Source organism: Melospiza melodia, chromosome W (genome assembly GCF_035770615.1).
Source record: "Melospiza melodia melodia isolate bMelMel2 chromosome W, bMelMel2.pri, whole genome shotgun sequence".
In the NCBI taxonomy this organism is placed as follows: domain Eukaryota; kingdom Metazoa; phylum Chordata; class Aves; order Passeriformes; family Passerellidae; genus Melospiza; species Melospiza melodia.
Window position 1 is genome coordinate 22910541 of NC_086225.1, and position 20235 is coordinate 22930775.

At 43.0% G+C, this 20235-nt stretch overlaps 1 protein-coding gene across 2 annotated transcripts in view; it reads left to right on the forward strand.

The window, feature by feature from the left end:
- LOC134431554 (protein FAM219A-like) overlaps nt 1-15606 on the forward strand; it is a 346687-nt gene extending 331081 nt beyond the window's left edge. Inside the window, exons 4-6 of one of the 2 annotated variants that reach the window (XM_063179561.1) lie at nt 12688-12768; nt 13141-13195; nt 15448-15606. In XM_063179561.1, the coding sequence (XP_063035631.1) occupies nt 12688-12768; nt 13141-13195; nt 15448-15606 (295 nt within the window). The remainder of the gene's footprint in view (nt 1-12687; nt 12769-13140; nt 13196-15447) is intronic. The other variant, XM_063179562.1, reaches the window with a different exon arrangement.
- Nucleotides 15607-20235: the final 4629 nt, after the last annotated feature.

Sequence of the window (20235 nt, forward strand, 5' to 3'; positions counted from 1 at the left end):
CTGGGTGAGGACCCCCAATGCCAGTTTTTGCCTCTCATTCACGTACAACTGGAATTCCTTGGTCACGTCAGGGAGTCCTAGGGCTGGGGCCTCTTTTAGTGCCTGCTTCAATTCCTGGAAGGCCTTCTTTTGCTGTGTCGTCCACTCCAACCGATGCTGCTTCAAGGCCTCATACAGTGGCTTGGCTAGGAGACCGAAATTCATGATCCACAGTCGACACCATCCCACCATTCCTAGAAAAGATCTCAATTCCTGATGGTTACAAGGCAAAGGAATAGCACATATTGCCTCTATTCGGTTTACTCCCAAACGTCTCTGCCCTTGTGTGATCTCACAACCGAGGTAAATAACGCTATTTTTGACCAATTGAGCTTTTTCCTTAGAAACCCGATACCCTGCTTGGCCAAGCATGTTGAGTAATTTAATTGTTAATTCCACGCACATTTCCCTTTCCTAAGTAGCCAGAAAAATGTCGTCCACGTACTGCAGGACTACATACAAGGATGGGGATATTGTTACCTGGGTTATCTTCCATTCCTCCAGCTCCTTGGCCAGTTGGTTTCCAAAAATAGTAGGGGAGCATTTAAATCCCTGTGGGATTCTGGTCCATGTAAGCTGCTTCTTTCTCCCAAAATCAGGACTCTCCCACTCGAAGGCAAAATATTTCCTACTCTCTACTGCCAGTGGGATGCAGAAGAAGGCATCTTTAAGGTCAATCACTGAGAACCATTTAAACTCCTCCGATACAGATGTTAACAAAGTATAAGGATTAGCAACAACTGGATATATGTCTTTCACTATTTCATTAATAGCCCTTAAGTCCTGTACCAAACGGTACTTACCATTAGGTTTCTTTACTGGAAAAATTGGAGTATTATACTCCGATTCACATTCCTGTAATATTCCTTGAGCCAAAAATTGTTTAATTAACGGGGCTACTCCCCTCCTTGCCTCAAGCTTCAAGGGGTATTGCTTTATCCTCACTGGTCGGGCCCCTTCCTTTAGTTCCACTTTTACTGGCTGCGCAGCTTTAGATTTTCTGGGGACCCCTGACTCCCATACCCAGGGTACTACAGCCTGCTCAATTTCTTCTGGAATAGGAGAGGCATCCACTTCCTTGATTACAAAAATGCCTGCTATTTGTTCCTCAGGTATTTCCAATTTCACGCTTCCCCCTTCAAATATTATTTTCACATTAAGTCGGGACAACAGATCTCTGCCAAGAAGGGGTGTGGGGCAGTTTGGCATATACAAAAATTGGTGATCTAATTCCTTCCCCCCAAACCTAAGATTTAAAGGTTGTAAAAATGGTTGTTCCTCTAGTTTCCCTGTTGCCCCCACCACCTGTACCGTTGTGTCACTCAAAGGTCCCAATCGTCTATTGAGTACAGAATAAGTAGCTCCAGTGCCTACCATAAATTCTTGATCCTTTCCATCTATTTCTAAAACTACCCTTAAATCCTTTTCTAGTCAGCTTTGATTCTGATAGTTTCCCAAAACTAGTGCTTGAGCGACTTCTGCTGGTCCTCCCGTGAATCCTCCCACAGGGGCATTTCCCACTGGGGCTGTCCTTAATCCCATGTTTCCCATGCCCATACCTCCTCTAACCGGGCATTCATTTTTCCAGTGTCCCAATTGTCGGCAAAACGCACACTGGTTTGGATCCAACCTCCCCATGTTAGGTGCAAACCCAAATCCTCCCCGACCTCTTGGCAACCCCCTCTGTCCGTGATTAGCTCCTCCCCGACCTCGACCCCTAATGGGTCTTCCTCCTGCCCCTGCCTGTTGCATTACAGCCAGAATACTAGCTTGTTGTCTTTTTGCAGTTTCTTTTTCCCTGTTGTTGTATACCTTCCACGCTACCTCCAGCATTTTATCCAAACTTCTAGTATCCTCTCCTTCCAGCTTTTGTAACTTTTTCCTAATATCCTCTTGTGATTGCCCCATAAACAACAATGCCAATTGAAGTTTTCCTGATTGATCCTCTACATCTAAATTAGTAAACTTCCGAGCCATGTCTTTTAATCGCTCTAAAAAGGCAGACGGAGACTCATTCTTGTCCTGCTTGACCGAATACAACTTAGACCAGTTCATAGTCTTAGGTATTCCTGTCCTAATTCCTTCCACCAACAATTCCTGATATCGTTTTACAGCCCTTATTCCTCCCGTAGAGTTTGGGTCCCACTTAGGTTCCTCACTTGGTACCAATTCATCAACTGTCTCATTTAGTTGTCTCAACCGAATTTCCTCACGAGCCTTTTCTCTAGTGGCTCTAATAACCATTTCCTTTTCCGTGGAATCCATTATAGTATCTAATAATAACTGTAAATCATTCCAGTCCGGATTCTGAGTCTTTATTACCATTTTAACCACCCTTGCCACCTTTTCAGGATCCTCCCGATAACTCCCCGCTGATTGCTTCCATATTACTAAATCCCCGGGGGAGAAAGGCACCTTTATAAGTATCCTTTCTCCCTGTGGTCCCACAGCTTCCCTCAATGGCGCAATTAAATGTGGCCCCTTCTGCCCCTTCCTTCCCTTGCAAGTCCACCCTGCTAACGGAGTTCTTTTAACACACTCATTCTTTTCACCATCACCACCATCACTATCACTCTCACTAGATCCCGTTTTTATAGCTATATCCGCAGAGGGAGCAGGGGGCACATTAGGAGCAACCGGAACCCTCGGAGGTGCTATACAATAAGACAAATCTTCCTCGACTGAAGGATACAAATTACGCTCCTTTCTTTCTTTACATCCCACACACTCCCTTTCATCATTCACTTCTAAAACCAAAATACCACATTCCTTTTGCCATTCCTCTTTCCGATATAAAACGAAAAACAAATCCAAATACGATATTTCATCCCATTTCTCATTCCTTCTTAAAAATTGCATCAAAGATTCCATTATCCCCAATTCCAGTGTACCGTTCACTGGCCATCCCGCTTCCCCAATCTCATATTCAGGCCACCAATGATTACAATAATCTATCATTTTACTTTTATCCAATTCTTGATAATACCCCTCACTTTTCCACCGTTTCAATATACAACCTAATGGTGTATTTCCAGGTATTTTACCATTGGTTTGCACTAAGGTTTTAAAAGTTTTAAAAGACATCATATTACAACCTTTAATTCCACTATTAATCCCAATAAACCAATATACCTTAAACCAATATACCTTCTCGCCATCCTTCCCTAAAACAAACAGGAGGCGAGTTCCGGTCCTGCGTCTTTAGACGTCTTATGGCCGGAGCCTAGGCTTTTTTTACCAACCACCAAATCCAAATCCAATTATCACTTTTTTTTCCAATATAAAGCACCTTCGGGCTTACCTTAATGCAGTTTGTCCAACAGGCGCGGGGGGTCGGGCACGACCGATGACTCCCCGAGAAGTGCTCGGTGCCGGCTTGGAGTGGATCGGGACGCGAACTGCCCCAGCAGCCCTCGGAGTCCTGCCGCGGTCGCCAGAAAACTGTTGCCCGATTGATAAATGACACAAAACTTGGATAAGTTTTGTGGGTGCTTTATTAAGGGCCCGGGGAACTGGGGGACTCACGTCCCTAAAGTCCGAGCCCCCAAATTCACGTATGGGTGCTTCCCTCTTATACATGCGATTCACAACAAAGTCTCCAAGGAACAGTTTCCCCGTTCCCCTTGCCTAGCCTCCAAGAAACAGTTCCCCGTTCCCCTTGCCTGGTCACAGACCCCTTGTGATACATTCCTTGGTTCACAAACAAGATCATTAATCCTCTGCTTATCTTATTCTAAGAGCATTGTATGCTGCCTCTAGACAGGTTAGCATTCTTACTTTCTTGCACTAGTTTAATTATTTATTAAATCCCTAAGACTACCTGCTAGGTTACACACAAAACTCAACACACTTTTCAATGGCTACAAAACTGCTTTTTAACAAACCAGTTCACACACAACTCACTATAATTAAATATTTTGCTAAATTTCATTTCTTTTCCAACAAAGCCATGTCCACATTTTTAACAGTTCTGCTCTTCTCCTCATCAAATATGTTTTCCTTCATTCAAGGAAACCATAGCACCTCTCCTAGTCTCTACTTCACCTTTTACTCCTTCCTTAAGGCTTTTGTTCTGTATTTTCTGTATGAATTTCTTACATTCAGCTTCTAGTACCAGGTAGCCTTCACTATTCAGTCTTCTGGGTCAGGGGCACAGCCAGCCTTAGAGGTAAAATGCTCTGAATCTATAACACAATTGGTCTCCCTAAGAGCAAATAATAATATGTGAACAAGGTTGAGGTGTTGCTGGCATACTCACTACGAGCACAGGTCTTACAAAAAATTTGGTTAAATAAAAGCTCCTTAACATCAATGTAGCATTAAGAAGCAGGCATTCTTTATTTGGCTGGATACATGGGGGGATAGCTCCTCCCAAATTCATGCATGCTGAGTACAGGACAGTTTCTGTTTATATACTGTATTTTGCATACATATTCATTGATTGTCCTGGACTAAACATACACATGATAATAATTGCCCTGAAATCATTAACATATTTGCCCTCCCCTTTACATATGCATTCTTCTGTTCTGTGGATCTCTCTGGAGGTCCCTGGTGGTAATAGACCCCAATGTTCCAGGTGACCTGGCTGAGATGGCAGGACACTGAGGCTGGTGAACTTCCAGTTCTCCTTCTTACACAATGGGCCTTGTGCAGTTTACATTGGCCAGTAGCTTTGGAGAACAAGCAGTGTATTAGCTCACCAGGTATAGTCCATTTATCATCTGGTAACATTCCCCCCCTTTGAGGCTTGTGAAGCTTGTCTTCTTTTGCAAGCCTTCATAAGCCTCACTTTGCCTTTTAACTAACATCATATAAGTTCCTCATGTTGCATTAGCAATCATGTTTTTATGGAGTTTAAAGCAAGCATCATAATTACAATTATTACTATGATCACAAATATACTTTGCAAAAGAGAGGCCAACAACCAGTTAGAGAAAATCCAAATCCTTTAAATATTTTGTTTAATGAGTTACTTTCTAATCCTGCCCTTAATTCTCTGCTGGATGAATCAACTGATTTTATCCTCTGTATTTGATCATACAAGTCAGCAGTCACATTTGGAATGTGGACACAAGTATTGTTGCTTAAATTCAAGTATCCACATACTCCATGTAACAGCATTAAGTCTAAGGCAAATCTGTTTTGTACGGTCATTTTAGTTATGGCTTACAATTGTTCTTTTATTTCCGTGAACCCCAACTTAGTCGCATTTGCTAAAGTTTCCATTTTCAGAGTCAAACTGCTTATGGTTTGTCTATTCCAGAAGGTAGATAGATATCTGTGGAGTGAAGATGGATTCTAGAATCCATCCCATTATGGTTCCTGTACAAGGGTATTTCCAATTTTCATCATGTTTAACTTTTCCCTGTAGTCAGGTTCCCAGTGGTGACTCCTTCCACAAGGGACAACATTAATACCCCCAGTGTCCATTGTACTCTTGATTCTCCCAGGGGCAAATGTGTGGGCCAGATTCCATTACTTCCACCCATACTGTGGGTCCTAATGATTTTGCCATGTCTTGTTGACAGTCTATACCTTTCCAAGTCTCGTTTGTTAGGTGACACCAGGTGTCATTAAGAAAGGTAGAATAATTTCAACAAACATGTCCTCACCTTAGATCCTGAGCCACAGTTATGAGTCACTGTATGTCAGGATTATTACTAGTACAAGTGTATACTTGAGTGCAATTCTACTTTTTTTTATCTTTGGATTCTTTTGCCTTGACCTTAATAAATCAGAATATTTTATACCTACCTGCAAGGGGTCTTCTGGGAGGCCTGAATTCTCTTCCCAGTCTAGACACCACTGAACTGGATGAAGATCTTTCCTTCGTCCCATTTTGAGGGATGTTCCATATTTCTGGTATTTGACATCCCCAAGGGGTATTAGTGCAGTCTGTCAGCCAATAAATATTCCCTGAGGTTATTTCCAGATCTGGTTTTGAGATATTACAATTCTCAACAGTATCATTCTTATGTGTCCATTATAAGGAATATTCTCATTCCATCCCTGACCAATTGGCATGGGTGCTATTTCCTTTCCATGTGTTCCCAAATTTTTGTCAAATTGCTGACTAAAGCTCCCCACGGAACTGGATTTTCTGCAGAGGTTGGTGTTGGCAAACAAGCTATTATAGAGGTTACATTCTGTAATCTGCCAAAATCTTGCACTAGCTTCAAGATCACATTTCCCTTCCCCAGAGATTAACAACATAGTTTCTATTATTATTATAATTATGCAATTATTTATCATCTTCATTTAGATCCAATAAATAATATCCCCCTAGAAAAGCATATCTTATACCTAAAACAGTGGGGTTTATATACAAAAAAACCCTTGCACAATGTTAATTAATCTTGTTTCTGCTGTGTTTAATGTGTGGTTGCTGATTTTACCCTCATGTGATAGACCCAGGGTTCGATTCTTTCTACCTTAAGTGCTGTGTAGGTTGCCAGGAGAACTTGAAAGGGTCCTTTCCTCTTTTCTTCCAAGGGTTCAGAGTTCCAGGTCTTTACATATACAAAGTCCTCAGGTTGGTATGGGTGAACAGGTGCATTCAAAGCAACTGGTCCCGATATGGTTATAAACCAACGGAGTCCAGCAAGTGTTTTTCCTAAAGAAATTAGGTATAGATTTAAATCTGTTTGTCCCTTTGAATGTATTTCTCCGGGAATGGATGGTGTTTGATACGGCAATCCGTACAGCAATTCATAGGGACTTAGTTAGGTTTTTGACCTTGGCTGAATTCTGACTCACAAAAGAGCCAGAGGGAAGGCCTGTGGCAATTTTAAGGAAGCTTCTTGACGCATTTTGCTAATTTGTCGTTTCAAAGTCTGATTCATCCTTTCCACTTTCCCACTTGATTGTGGTTGCCAAGGTGTGTGTAAGACCCATTTTATATCTAGAGTTTTGCTTAGCTGTTGCACCACATCTGCTATGAAATGTGGGCCTCTATCCATGGACATCCCAAGTGGCACCCCAAATCTTTATATGATTTCTTTAAACATGATTTTTACCACTTCCTTAGCTTTATTGGTGTGACAGGGAAAGGCTTCTCACCATCCGGAAAATGTATCTACCAATACTAAAATATACTTACACCCGCTTTGCCTGGGTAATTCAGAGAAATCTATTTGCCAATAATCTCCAGGTAAATTTCCCTGTTTAAATTTTCAGGAGGTGGCCTCTTCCTATATATGGGATTGTTTTTTAAACAAATTGGACATTTCACTAGGATTGATTTGGCTATTTCAGTCTTTCCTGTGCTGAGTACAGAGCTTTGGAGACTAGTATCATGGACGCAATTCCCCAAACAGGTTTTGTTGTGTTCTTTTTCCATTATTTTTCTTATTACAGAAGTTGGAACTATAATGTGTTGACTGTCTGTTAGCCACCATCCCTCCTGATTCTTAGTGGCTTTTAATGTGTGTGCTAAGCACTGGTCCTCACTTTCATAATTAAGCCTAAATTCAGATATGTCAATTTGTGATGCTAATACTAGGATGACTTTTTCAGCTACTCCTCGAGCTGCTTTGTCTGCCTATCAGTTTCCCACTATAACATTAGTTTGTTCAGGTTGATGTGCTTTACAACTCACCACTGCCACCTCCTTTGGTTTTTTAATTTCTTCCAAAAGTTGTAAAATTTCTTTTTTGTGTTTAATAGCTGATTGTTGACCTGATAGCAGTCCTCTTTCCTTCCATATAGCTCCATGGTCATGAATTACACCAAATGCATACCTAGAATCAGTCCAAATATTCACCCTTCTGCCTGCTGCCCAATGCAATGCTTGTTTTAGTGCTATTATTTCTGCCTTTTGTGATGACATGTTAATTGGTAAAGATCAAGCTTCCAATACTTCAGTAATGGTCACCACTGCATATCCTGCCATCTGTTTTCCATTCTTAACAAAACTGCTCCCATCTGTGAATCATTCTAAATCAGGATTCTTTATTGGCTCATCTCTCAGATCAGTTCTGCTGAAATATACCTGTTTGACAGTTTGGAGACAATAATGTGCTGGGGCTCCCTCATCCACTGCCTTTGGATCGAGGAACACAGCTGGATTTGTGGCTGCTGTCATCTTCAATTCCACATCATCCTGTTCCAAAAGCACAACTTAGTATTTAAGCATCCTGCTGGGAGATAGTCAATGCCCCTCCTTTTGCTCTAATACGGATATTACCATGTGAGGGATGTTATAAATGATCAATCAGAAGCCAAATTATAAAAAAAATGCAAAAATATTTATTTATCTTTTCCCGCGACCAAAATAGGGTCCTCAAAACCACCACAGCCAAAGAGACAGCGTTAAGCCCGGGATTGATGGATGTTATCCACAGGGCGATGATTGTTCTTAGGCAGTTTCCCATGACTCAGGGTAACGGTGATCATCGCACTGGGTGCGTCTATTCTTGGGCTAAATGCCGAATGTTATCTGGCCTTCTCCAGGAATTTCGGAGTTTGAATAGACATCCGCCTCTCAGGCTACTTGTGGTCAGAGACTCGTTTGGATTTCACAATCTTTATAAAATATATTCTTTTATAGCATGAATTATTTCTCACATATATTAAAAGGGACAAAAACAGTTATGTGCAGTCCAGTCATGAGCTTCCTCGCCTCTTGGATCAGTAAAAAGTTTGCAGCAACTGCTCACAAGCATCCTGGACATCCTTTGCTCACATTGTCCAGCTGTTTGGAGAAATAGCCCACAGGTTTCCTCCAGGTTCTCAGCTTTTCCTTTAGGACTCCCAGGGCTAAATGCTGCCTCTCATGTACAAACAGTTCAAAGGGCTTGGTTTAGTCAGGAAGCTGGTGCTGTCATTAATGCCTTCTTCAGTTCTCAGTAGGCAGTTTGGCACTCAGGAGTCCACACCAATTGTCCTTCCTTTGGTTTTTTTAGGGCTTCATAGAGGGGCTTCACTAAAAGTCCATAGTTTAATATCCACAACCAGCACCACCTGACCATTCCCAGAAAGCCTCGTAATTCTCAGATATTCTGCGGTTCTGGAGTTTGGCAGATTGCTTCCTTTCTGTCAAGGTCAAGAATTCTCTGCCCTTGAGTGATCTCAAAGCCCAAATAGTTCACAGTTGTTTTTCCTATTTGAGCTTTTCTTTTAGTTATTCTGTAACCATTCTGTCCCAGAAAGTTCAGTACACTCATGATCATTTGTAGGCATTGTTTTTGGGTCTCTGTTGCCAGCACAATGTCATTCACATACTGTAAAACTGCTCATCCAGTGTTATTTTTCCTCCATTGTTCTTATTCTTTTACTAGTTGATTTCCAAATGATCCCCTAAAGCCTTCTCTCCATTTCCAGTCTACTCTCCCATGACCTACGTATGCATCTAGCCATGTTCCCCAGAAATTCATCATTCACCCCACCCACTCTTTGCCGCAGAGCAACCATCAGCTGTAAATCATCCTCGTCCTCTCTTCCACACTTTAGGCACTTCTGTCCTATGCTGCATGCAGAACAACACCTCTTTGAAACCCTTTGCCTTTCTTTTCCTTTTCAAGTGCTAAAATTAATGGATCTTGTGGAGTCCTCCAGCATTCCTATTGCCACTCCTGATGATTTCTTACAGTGAAAAACAAGTCAACATAAGCAACTTTATCCCAGTTATTTTCCCTTCTACAAAGCAGCGTTAATTGCAATATGGTGTTACACTGTAAGGTTCCATCCTTAGGCCACTTCTCTTGATCTTACAGAGTGTAAAGTGACCACAACTGATTACAAACTTCTGTAAGTTTTTCATGTGAGGAGATCACCCCCAATTTGTTTCCAATGTTTAAAGATGCATCCCAGTGGTGACACCTGTGACACCCCTTTCGAGGTTTTGTTTCCCATTATAACCAATCACTGTTTAGGAGCTCCTTAGAAGGGACTCTAACCTTTTCCTTTTTGAAGGGACTCTAAACCTTCCCTTTTCCCACCTTAGGTACCTTTAAATCCAACCCTGCAAAGCTTTTGCTGCACCTTACAGGCAGGTTAACAGTTAACACCTTTAAAGTAAAGAATGCCTTTGTCTTACAAGGGGTCTTGCTCTGATTTCCTTCAGACCAGGGATCGAAGGTTCTCCCTGAGTATCCCTCGGTGCTGGCTGGAGGTCCTGTGATCCCTCGGATCCATTGAAATTCAGGAGTATGTTCCACCTGGGTTGCCAAAACTTACCAAAAATTTGGTAAAAAATAAAAAACTCCTTAACATCAATGTAGCATTAAGAAGCAGGCATTCTTTATTTGGCTGGATACATGGGGGGATAGCTCCTCCCAAATTCATGCATGCTGAGTACAGGACAGTTTCTGTTTATATACTGTATTTTGCATACATATTCATTGATTGTCCTGGACTAAACATACACATGATAATAATTTCTCTGAAATCATTAACATATTTGCCCTCCCCTTTACATATGTGTTCTTCTGTCCTGTGAGTCTCTCTGGAGGTCCCTGGTGGTAATAGACCCCAATGTTCCAGATGACCTGGCTGAGATGGCAGGACACTGAGGCTGGTGAACTTCCAGTTCTCCTTCTTACACAATGGGCCTTGTGCAGTTTCCATTGGCCAGTAGCTTTGGAGAACAAGCAGTGTATTAGCTCACCAGGTATAGGACGTTTATCATCTGTTAACACAGGCAGAGTTCACACCATCATCTGCACCACTTCTGCACAGACAAATATTGTAGCCTGCTCTGAGGATAACCTAAAATCAGATTTTGTCATAACCTATTTCACATTAAGTGATTAAACCACCAAGACAAGAATCTCATACTAGGACACATGCAGATGAAAGCAGCTCTGACTACAATCTGGCTTTTTTCCAAGGACAATGGAAAGCAAGCATAAAACCAATCAGGATGCAAAAGAAAGATTTCGATTCAGGGCAAAGACACAATTACAATTTTTGTCTGTTGCAGAAAAATTGAAGTTCTGTATTATTATGAATGAAGACATTTCTCAAGAAAAAGATGTAGTGATTTTTTAAAATTTTATTAAATAGCACCACAAAGGGCTCTTCTCTTAGATTCCCTGATGCTTTGTTTACTCATGTTCAGTTTTTTGCATAAAAGAACTGTTGTGAAGTGAGTAGCATTGAATTAATGTATTTTCCTTATTACAACAGCTCTGAAGCCTGTTTTTCAACACATAAAATCTAATAAGCAATTAAAGGTGCAGAATCATCATCAGCCTTTGTTATACTTCTGGTGAAGTAAAGGTCTATAAAATAATAGAATTTTAAAATAGCTAGTCTAACCAGACTTTTGTGCTGCACCCACCAGCTCATATTCCTCATATTACTAAATTTAGGAGTGAGACCTCAAAAGTGTTGTATTGTGGAGGTCTGTGTAGGAGCTCATGCAGGAAAGATTGAATCTTTGATTTTCAATTGAATAGTAGGAGCACCAAGCCTCTGCATTTCCCCAGCTTCCTTCTCACATTCATTTATTGCTAGTGTCATGTACTCATTGCTAGAGGGAAAAAAAGAATTGCTATTGGAAAAAATGAGCAATTTGATTCAACAAAAAATGCTAGTGATCAGATTTACCAGAATGAAGTGTGGAGTGTCCCAACTGTTTTTTCTTCCTGGGAGGAGTGTGTTCTCAGTGCATGTCCAGTGTTCATCCCTGTGAAACTGATCTGAACTACCCAAACACACAGCCTGCTTCCTCTGAATTGCACCCATTTAAATGTCTTCACTGATAAGGGAGGACTTGCAAGGAAGTTGTCTTGCTTTAATAAAATCAGATGTCTGCCAAGGAAGGCGGGAACCTTCCTAGAACAGAAACATGATCCCTCTCCCTCTAAATTATTATAAGTTTGAAATGACAGGGCTTCCAGGCAAAAATATGGGAAAAGGAATAGACGTTCTTTACCAGAAAATATATATGTATATAAGAACAGAAGAAACAGCAACAAAAAAACCCCAATACCAAAAGTTTTCCCACACGTTAAGCACCACTTTCCCCTTTGGTGTAGTTATGACCACAACTGGCAGGGGGTGCTGGTGGCTATGGTGAGGCAACAGCTGCAGTGACTACCTTGCAGCCGGCAGAGGGTGCTAGCAGTCTCTGGTGAGGCAGGAAAGGTGTGATGATTCCCCCGTGGCTTCAGGAGGCATTCCAATGTGAGCTCGGCAACCTCCATCATGTGGTGATGGAGGTTCGGGTGAAGGGGAAGAGAGGAAATTGCTCCTTTTCTAAACTCACAGGCAGTAATCAGTTTAGGTACCACCCCTGGCAGCAGGCAAGAGTGGTGAAGGCAGGCAGATCCAATCCTAGTACCAAGTTACAATGTAGTAGTACCCCCGGCCAGATACACACACTCCACCACCCACATGGACACTCTCCTTGATCCCTGAACCAGAAGGGAAGAGACAACCTAGCCCTGCCCCCATCCCCCCTGCAGGGTCCTGGTTGAGCTTACATATCTCGCGATATCCCCCAAACCGCAAAGGGGGGGGAGGGGGGACAACGAGGGGGAACTGTGACAATTTCCGGTACAAATGATTCTGGGATATGCCTTATAAGCCCTCCCCAAAACATAAGTGAAACAGAGAAAGCAAAATATATGGCTTTGCTCTAAACTATGTGTGGTACTGAGCTTTACTGTATGGTTAATGGGCAGCATTTAATTATTTCAGGCTCGTCATTCCCAATAAAGGCTATTCGTCATTAGATCAGAATCCAGATGAAAAGCCACTGGTAGCCCTGGATACAGACAGGTATGCAAAGGGTTACTAAGATTTTATGTATATATATTACAGTGCAAGCAAGTTTTCATGCTATAGTGCAGCACTGAAGCGAATTTCTGCTGAAACTGCTCCTGTGGGACACTTGCACTCTTCTTTGCTGTGCCCTTCAGCACATGCTGTAACAAGTGTGTGTGTAAACAAGTAGGAAGAGACATGAGTCAAGAATACTTTGATGGAAAGGTCTCTGGGTTACAGATGAAAGTTGGTCTCCAGACTCCCTTGATGTAATTCCTCTGTGGATGAAGTACAGCTTCATGACACAAGAAAGATAGGGCTAACCAGGGAATACAGGTCTCTTTAACTGTTGTTTCCTTCTTTGATGCATCTTGTCATTCCCTGCAGTGATGATGACTTTGACACGTCCAGATATTCCTCCTCAGGATACTCATTAGCTGAGGTGAGTTACATTCTTTCCTGACATCTTTGCCATGAATGCTAATAGTTGAAAAGCCAGAAACAACGTAGAATGGCCTTGTGCTGCCAGAAACAGCTCCACAAGGAATTTACCAGTGGTGTAGACTCTATGAGCCTGGAAGGGGCCATGGCAGAAACTGTGTCATATTTCTGTCTTTCCTGGCGATCCAGTTGGCTCCATCCCTACACTTCCATGGCACAGACACAGATCTGCCCATTGGCTGTTATCACAGATACCTTTGGATTCACTCAAGCTTTTCCCAGTTCTGCTCAGTCGTGCACTGTTGGCCCATGTGGTGCAAATGCATCAACTTTTCTGTCACAGCAGATCAGAAGCTGTATGCATGTGAAGGACACGAATAAAGGATCTGAGGGTGTGCTGTGATTTCCAGTTCTTGTGGGAGTCAGGGTCACCCAGTGCATGTTTATTTGGAGCACCAGAAATTCTAGGGAGGACTTACAGATATGAACTTCTGCACTTTCAAATAGAAAAGGCAGGGAAGCTCTGGCTTATTAATCCCTTTGCATTGTTTCTGATTATATTCCCAAGGTCTCTTGTGAATTAGTCGTTCAGGCTCCAGGTACTGCTTCTGCAGCATCTGATTTTACATCCAAGGTGTGGAACAGCCATTATGCACACAAGCCACTGGGAACTCTTCCCCTTTGTATCCCTTCCTTGGCAAAATACCTCTGAAATGCAGAGAAATGTCCAAGAGCAGGGACCAGATCAGCTGATCTGGACCATCTCTGGGCCCTGATGAAGTGTTGTTCACCCAGATCTGGCTAGACAGCACTTGAATTTGAGATTACAAAAAGTCAAGAAGCTTTACCACCTTTCAACTGCTACAGTGCCCCAGACTAAAAGGAGGGATTGCCCAGCTGCCAGTCAGTTTATTATCATTATTATTACATTACTTTAAATGGGGATTAATCTTTATGGAAAGATTATTCCAGATTAAAATACTGTATCAGCTTGCTATTCTAGATATTCCTATTCTGGAAGAAGTTTAAAAAATAGAAGTCAGGTGTCTTGGTTTGAAAGACAGATTTCTGCTAAGGAAGGCAGGACCCTCCCTTGTAATGGAAAATATAACACCCTTCCTTCCGAATTATTATAATTTTGGAACTAAGGGGCTCTCAGGCAAAGATATGGGAATAGGAAAAACAGTTCTTTACTAGTATGTATAACAAGGCAAACAAACAACAATAACTATGACATTAACAACAAACAGAACTAGAAACCCAGCAACAGCCTTCCCAGACGCAGGCTCTTTCCCCTGTGGTGTAGTGATGGTCACAGCCGGCAGGAGCGTTAGTGGCTCTTGGTGGGCAGGGCAGGTGCGATGATTCCCCCGCGGCTGCAGGGGGTGCTGTGGCGTGAGTTCGGGGAGCATGCGATAATGGCAGACTTGACCGAGATGAGAAGGCATGGAAGAAAGGCTTGCTTTACAAACACCCCATGGGCATCTGATCGCAGTGCCCCAGCAGGACTCTCGGAAGCAGCAAGCTGGAATGGCAGGAATGAGCAAAAATCCCGGGGTGGTGGACGCGATGTATCAGAAGCTCCGCAGTTGTAGGTGGAACTGCGGGACGTCTCGGCAGGCAGGGAGTGCGAGGCTATAGTATAGCGAAAGCTCGGAGCAGTGATGAAGAAGAAATGGCGGGGGCGGGGCAGCGGCAGACCCGGTTCTGAGCAGGGCAGGAAAAAGTCCCAGTACAACAGCTACCCTTATGAACAGAGCTCCACTCATGGTAGAAGACAGGCAGCAGGAGACTGAATCCCGCAGTGGTGACGAATTCTCTCTACATCGACCGCAGCCTCTCTCCCCTCCGAATGCTGAGAGCACAAGTGAGTTAGGGGCTGCACCCAACGCCGTTTACCCAGTCTAAATCTTCCAGTATCTCTGCTTTTCACGAGAAACCCCATGTAAAGAGAGAGTAGCCAGCTGCACCCCTCCCCTGAGCTGTGACATCTTCTTTTGTCTCTCTTAAGTAGCCAGTTGTTATTGTCTCCTAGCAACATGTATGAGGGGAAAAAAAAACCCACAAAAAACAATAGGAGAACTAAAACCCCAACAGCAGCCCTCACCTGTGGTCAAAAACTGGGACTCTTTCATTGATGGGACAGCTGCTAATGATAGGGAAATATATTTCAGAATAAAGGACTTCTTTCCTCTTCCAGCCATCAGAAGGAAGAAATCTCAAGTGTTTGTCTGTTTGTCTGTTTGTCTGTAGCAGATCAACCAAGACTTGAACATCCAGCTCCTAAAGGATGGGTACCGGTTAGACGAGATCCCAGATGATGAGGACCTCGACCTAATTCCCCCTAAATCTGTGAACCCTACCTGCATGTGTTGCCAATCCACCTCTTCCACCGCCTGTCACATCCAGTAGTGAGGCCAGCAGTGCTTTCAGTGCTTTCCACTATAAAACTTAAGTCATCACTTCCTCCTATGGTAGGACATGCACGTCTTTGTGTTCATGGAGCCAGAAGAAACTCAAAAATTTATGATTGGTTAATAAGTTATTTTAAACTATGATGAAACAAAAGACAAGTTGATCAAAGTGCCAGGCACTGCCTGGCAGAATGTACTGGTCTGGAGAGCAAATGCAGAGGGGTCCAGAGAAACCTCCTTGGTTTGTTTAGGCACTGGAGATGTTTTGTAAGGTGTCTGTTCCAGAATGGGAAGGGTGAGATGGAGCTGCAGTTACTGCTGCCCACTGAAACCAGTCCATCTATAAGATCAGGGGTCAGTCTGAGGTGTCAGAGGGTTTTACCTGTTGGAGAAGATCAGTTCTTAATTGATTCACTAAACCTGATACATTTGCATAACTATACTTATACTGTAACTGGGACACGGAAATAGGAACAGAGGAGGGAATCCTTTCTTATGGCAAGGCTAGTCAGGACTAGCATGATGCAATTCATTTACTTTTGAAAGGGACAAATAAGTGACATTTCACTGTGAGTCAGTACGAGTTAGAGCTGTTGTGTCATATCCAATGCACTCTGTCCTTAGCTCCACATTAAATTATCACCAAACACATTGGATTCAATCTGCAGTCCATCCATGCTCTTCAGTTCAGGGATTCAGTCTTTTCCCAAGAATACCATACTCCTGAGTTCAGACCAGCCATGTATAATGACTTCAGCCAATACTTCATTTCTGCGAGACCCATGTGCTTTCAGAAATCCTAAAGTGTGTTCAGCTAAGAAAAAAGACAGAACTAGAACTGTTCAGCCTGAAGGTCAGTGCCAGAAAAACTAGTTGAAGAAAGCACATTTTCACACAGCTTGGCTGTTGATATTGTCTTGACACGGCATCTCTTGGTGCCCATGGGAGAGATTTATTAATGCTGAAAGGTGTCTTTGGTGGTGTCAGACTACTGTTGGCACATACTACGTTTGCTCTAACCTCAGACAAGTCACATTCCCTCTTGATATCCATTCCTTTCTGCAGCACAGGAGAGAAAGCTGCCTTCCCAAGATCCTACCACCACCCTGCATCCATCTGCATGGATGTTGCCAAGTGTGTGGTGGACACCATTGATAGTATAGTTCTGCAAGTAAGATGCAAAAAGCATTCTGTAGAAGTTTTGCATGTATTTTCAAAGTACTACAAAGAAAAGCAGCACAATTCTGCTTTCCCTCTCTACCATTTTCTGATGTTGCTTACATGCATCAGAAGGCTGCAGAGTGGAGGTTAGTAAAGAGATTAAAGAACTTTGGGAGCAGATGTTTGGGAAGGATGTGTTTCTCACACATTTGGCAGCTGACTCTTGCACAACTGACTTCTCAGTCTGCATGATGCCAGAAAGAATGTGTAAAAAGATTTGGTGGTGCAACAGCACCATCCACTGCTAATGAAGTTAAGGAACTTAGGAGTCCAACAAGGATTTAAAATGCAGATGCCAACCCCTGTGAGAAACATGCACCTGGTCAGTCTGGCATTAATCTTGTGTAGGTAATCCCAAATCATAACCTCTTCCTTTATCCTGAGTTGCTGACTCTTCTGCTACAGGGCTTGTCCAGCTCTGTCACAGATGTGGGTTTGTATGATGAGATGTGGTTCAAGGTTTGGAAGGATCCCTTACATAGGAAATCCTTGAAAGGAAGTGACAAGAATGCCATGTTCTAAAGGTGAAAAGCACCTTAAAATGAGCACTTTTCCATGCCTTCCCCTTAGGCTCAACCTAGCCAAGTTTGCCCTGTGGCACTGCCCATTTATGCAGATAGTTCTTTTGAAATGTGAGAAGTAGAAATAGGGTTATGTGAAGAGTCAGCTCTGAAGGGTGATAGAGGTCAAAGCCAGGGTATGTTTACATTGGCACATGTAGCCTGTGCTTGCTGAGCCAAGCAGGAGCCAGGTGATAAAGCCTACTTCATTCTAGGTAATAGTGGCCATTCCCTGTGTGAGCTTTAAGGGAGAATAGTAAAGGAAGAGCCCAGGCAAAAGTGCCAGTTTATACCCTCAGATCATTAAATGGATGCTAAAAGTAAGAGCATGAAACTGCCATGGGAATATCCCAAAGGAGCCATTCAATGCTCTCTTCCCTCCCATCACCATTCACTATCTCAGTTGCACTCTCAGTGTTATAGAGCAACATAGGCAACAGGACAAGTTGCATCTTTCCCTGATGCCTGTGGATAGCAGCTCTTCCCATTGCTTTCCAGACCCAGTTGCCAGCAGAAACTGGTGGTGACTGAGCCTTTCTCTTTCTGTAAAAAGCTGCTCCGGTAAAAGATGGATTTGCTCCTGGAAGGAACCCATCTCACCAGTTGTGCCTGGACCGTGGAGTCATTCCAAGTAACAAATGGTGATACAGGTGGTAGGATTGCTTCAGGGAGTGGAAGATGCAAAAGAAGTCTCATTAAAATGTGACTGTCTCAAATGTGTCACTGGAAACCAGCAGAGTACACACCAGGAAAAGAAAAGGCCATGCTGAGATAAGTGCTATTATCTGACAAGATGTTTGCCCTCCCAGAGCAGCATTCTGTAGTTGCCCATCCAGCTGCCCTGGATGAACTCACTAGGAAGAACTGTTGTCTACCTGGGCTGCATTCTCCCTTCTACACTGGTCCAAAAAGAGCTGTGACTCCACCTTCTCCATCTGTTACTCACCTTCCTCAAGTTCACATGATATAGGAGATGTGAGGCTTTTTGGGACATGTAATATAGACCCACTGAGATAGCTGTAAAAATTGGACAGGCTCTCTTCACAACATCCCTTCTGGTTTTTATCACCTTCATCTCCATCCCCAGCTCACTGATTTCTGGGCTCATTTTTTTTCACGGAAAAGCTGGGATAGCAGCTGTGTTTGGCTTGTAGCTGCCTCTATCCTGAGACAAATATAAGGCAACCATCAAATCAGCAGGACATCCAGCATTTGTGATGGTGGTTGAGACAGAGAGCAGACTGGGGTTTCTCTTCACCCACCTGAAGGCAGTGGGGCTGAGGGTTAGCTAGGCTAAAGTAAAACCTTGGTGTGAGCCAGCTGCTTTCATCCTCCCAGGCTCAGCACTCTGGGAGATCTGGGACCCAATCACCAGGTCCCAGGCCTATAAGCCCATGTGAAATGGACTGGAAACCCACAGCAGAGGCACAGTTGGAAAGCCAGTCAGCTGTGTCCCCACCATGCTGGGGCAGAGTGCACTGGTAGGGCTGCAGTTGTGCAGAGAAAAAGATGAAGGATAAAGTCTACAGGGAAGAAAATTCAGAAATAAATTATTCTCCCCCTTTTTGCACGTTTTTTAACCATTTTTACTCCTTCCACAAGGGTTATTGAATCTTCAGTTTAATAAAGAAGGAAATGAGCCAACATTAAATAGCTTTCTGAAGGGTTCTGAAAGCAGACACCACTTGCATGCAGTTGGTCTGTTCCTAAGATGTGACTTACAGACCTCATTGTACATCCTGTAGTTGTGTCACCATGTGTTGTGGGAACTGGGATGGGAGAATTAGTGCTGACCATCATGTCAAACAGCCCCAGCTTTCCAAACTGAAGAAGAATCAGACCATGAAGGGGAGGAAAGCAGTCATGACCATAGAAAGATGTCGCAGACATTTTTTCATAGAAATCCTTTCTTTCAGATTTGTCCATCTTCTGGGAAGCTGAGGCCCCAGAAAGAGAATGTAAACAATGATTATCAGCTGCTGTGGAATGCAATAGGATGCACCTGTGATTGGTTCATGTTCCATGTGTACAATTAAGGGCCAATCACAGGGCAAGCTCTCTGGAACACAGGGACAGAGAACTCTCTTGTTTTGAGATTCTTTTCTATTCTATTCTTAGGTTAGCAGCATCTGCAACCTCTCTTCTTATTCTTTTTAGTATAGTTATAATGTATTTTATATCATATATCAATAAATCCAGCCTTCTGATCATGAAACAAGATTCTCATCCTTCTCTCACCCCATGAAGACCTCATCAGGTCGGTGTAATAGAAAGACAGCTAATTGTCGCAGGTAAACTTTGGTATCCATGTCCAGTGGCTAGTTCTAGAGTCACAAGCTTTGTTATATTGCAGACGTCCTCTTTCCACTCCTCTTTTCTCAAAGCAGCAATCCTCTTCCCCCTCCCTCATGCACTAGTGATGAGCATCAGGGGCAGTTGCACCCAAAGTGACTCAGCCCAGTTCTGCACTCCTCTCTCCCACCCAATCCCAAGGCAGCCCAGACAGTTGTTAGCCATCAGAAGTCTAAATTTGTAGTAACTCTGCTTGGGTTTCTTTCCTCATGTACCATAGCTTCCTCCCCACGCACTCTAGCAGGGCAGTACAGGAGGCTCCAACCATGTCCCAAGTAGTTTCTTTTCTCCCTGGCAACACCTTACAGACATGAACCTTATTGCGTATGTACTCTGTGATTGATGGTGAGATCTGGTGTTGCTGATCTTGCATAGGCAGCAAATGATTGGGATCCATTGGGAGAAACCAGAAAAAAGTAGCTACTGTCCCTTTTCTTTTCCTTTTTGAGAGAAAGTGGGATTTTTTGATACTATGATTATTGTCCACCTTCCAG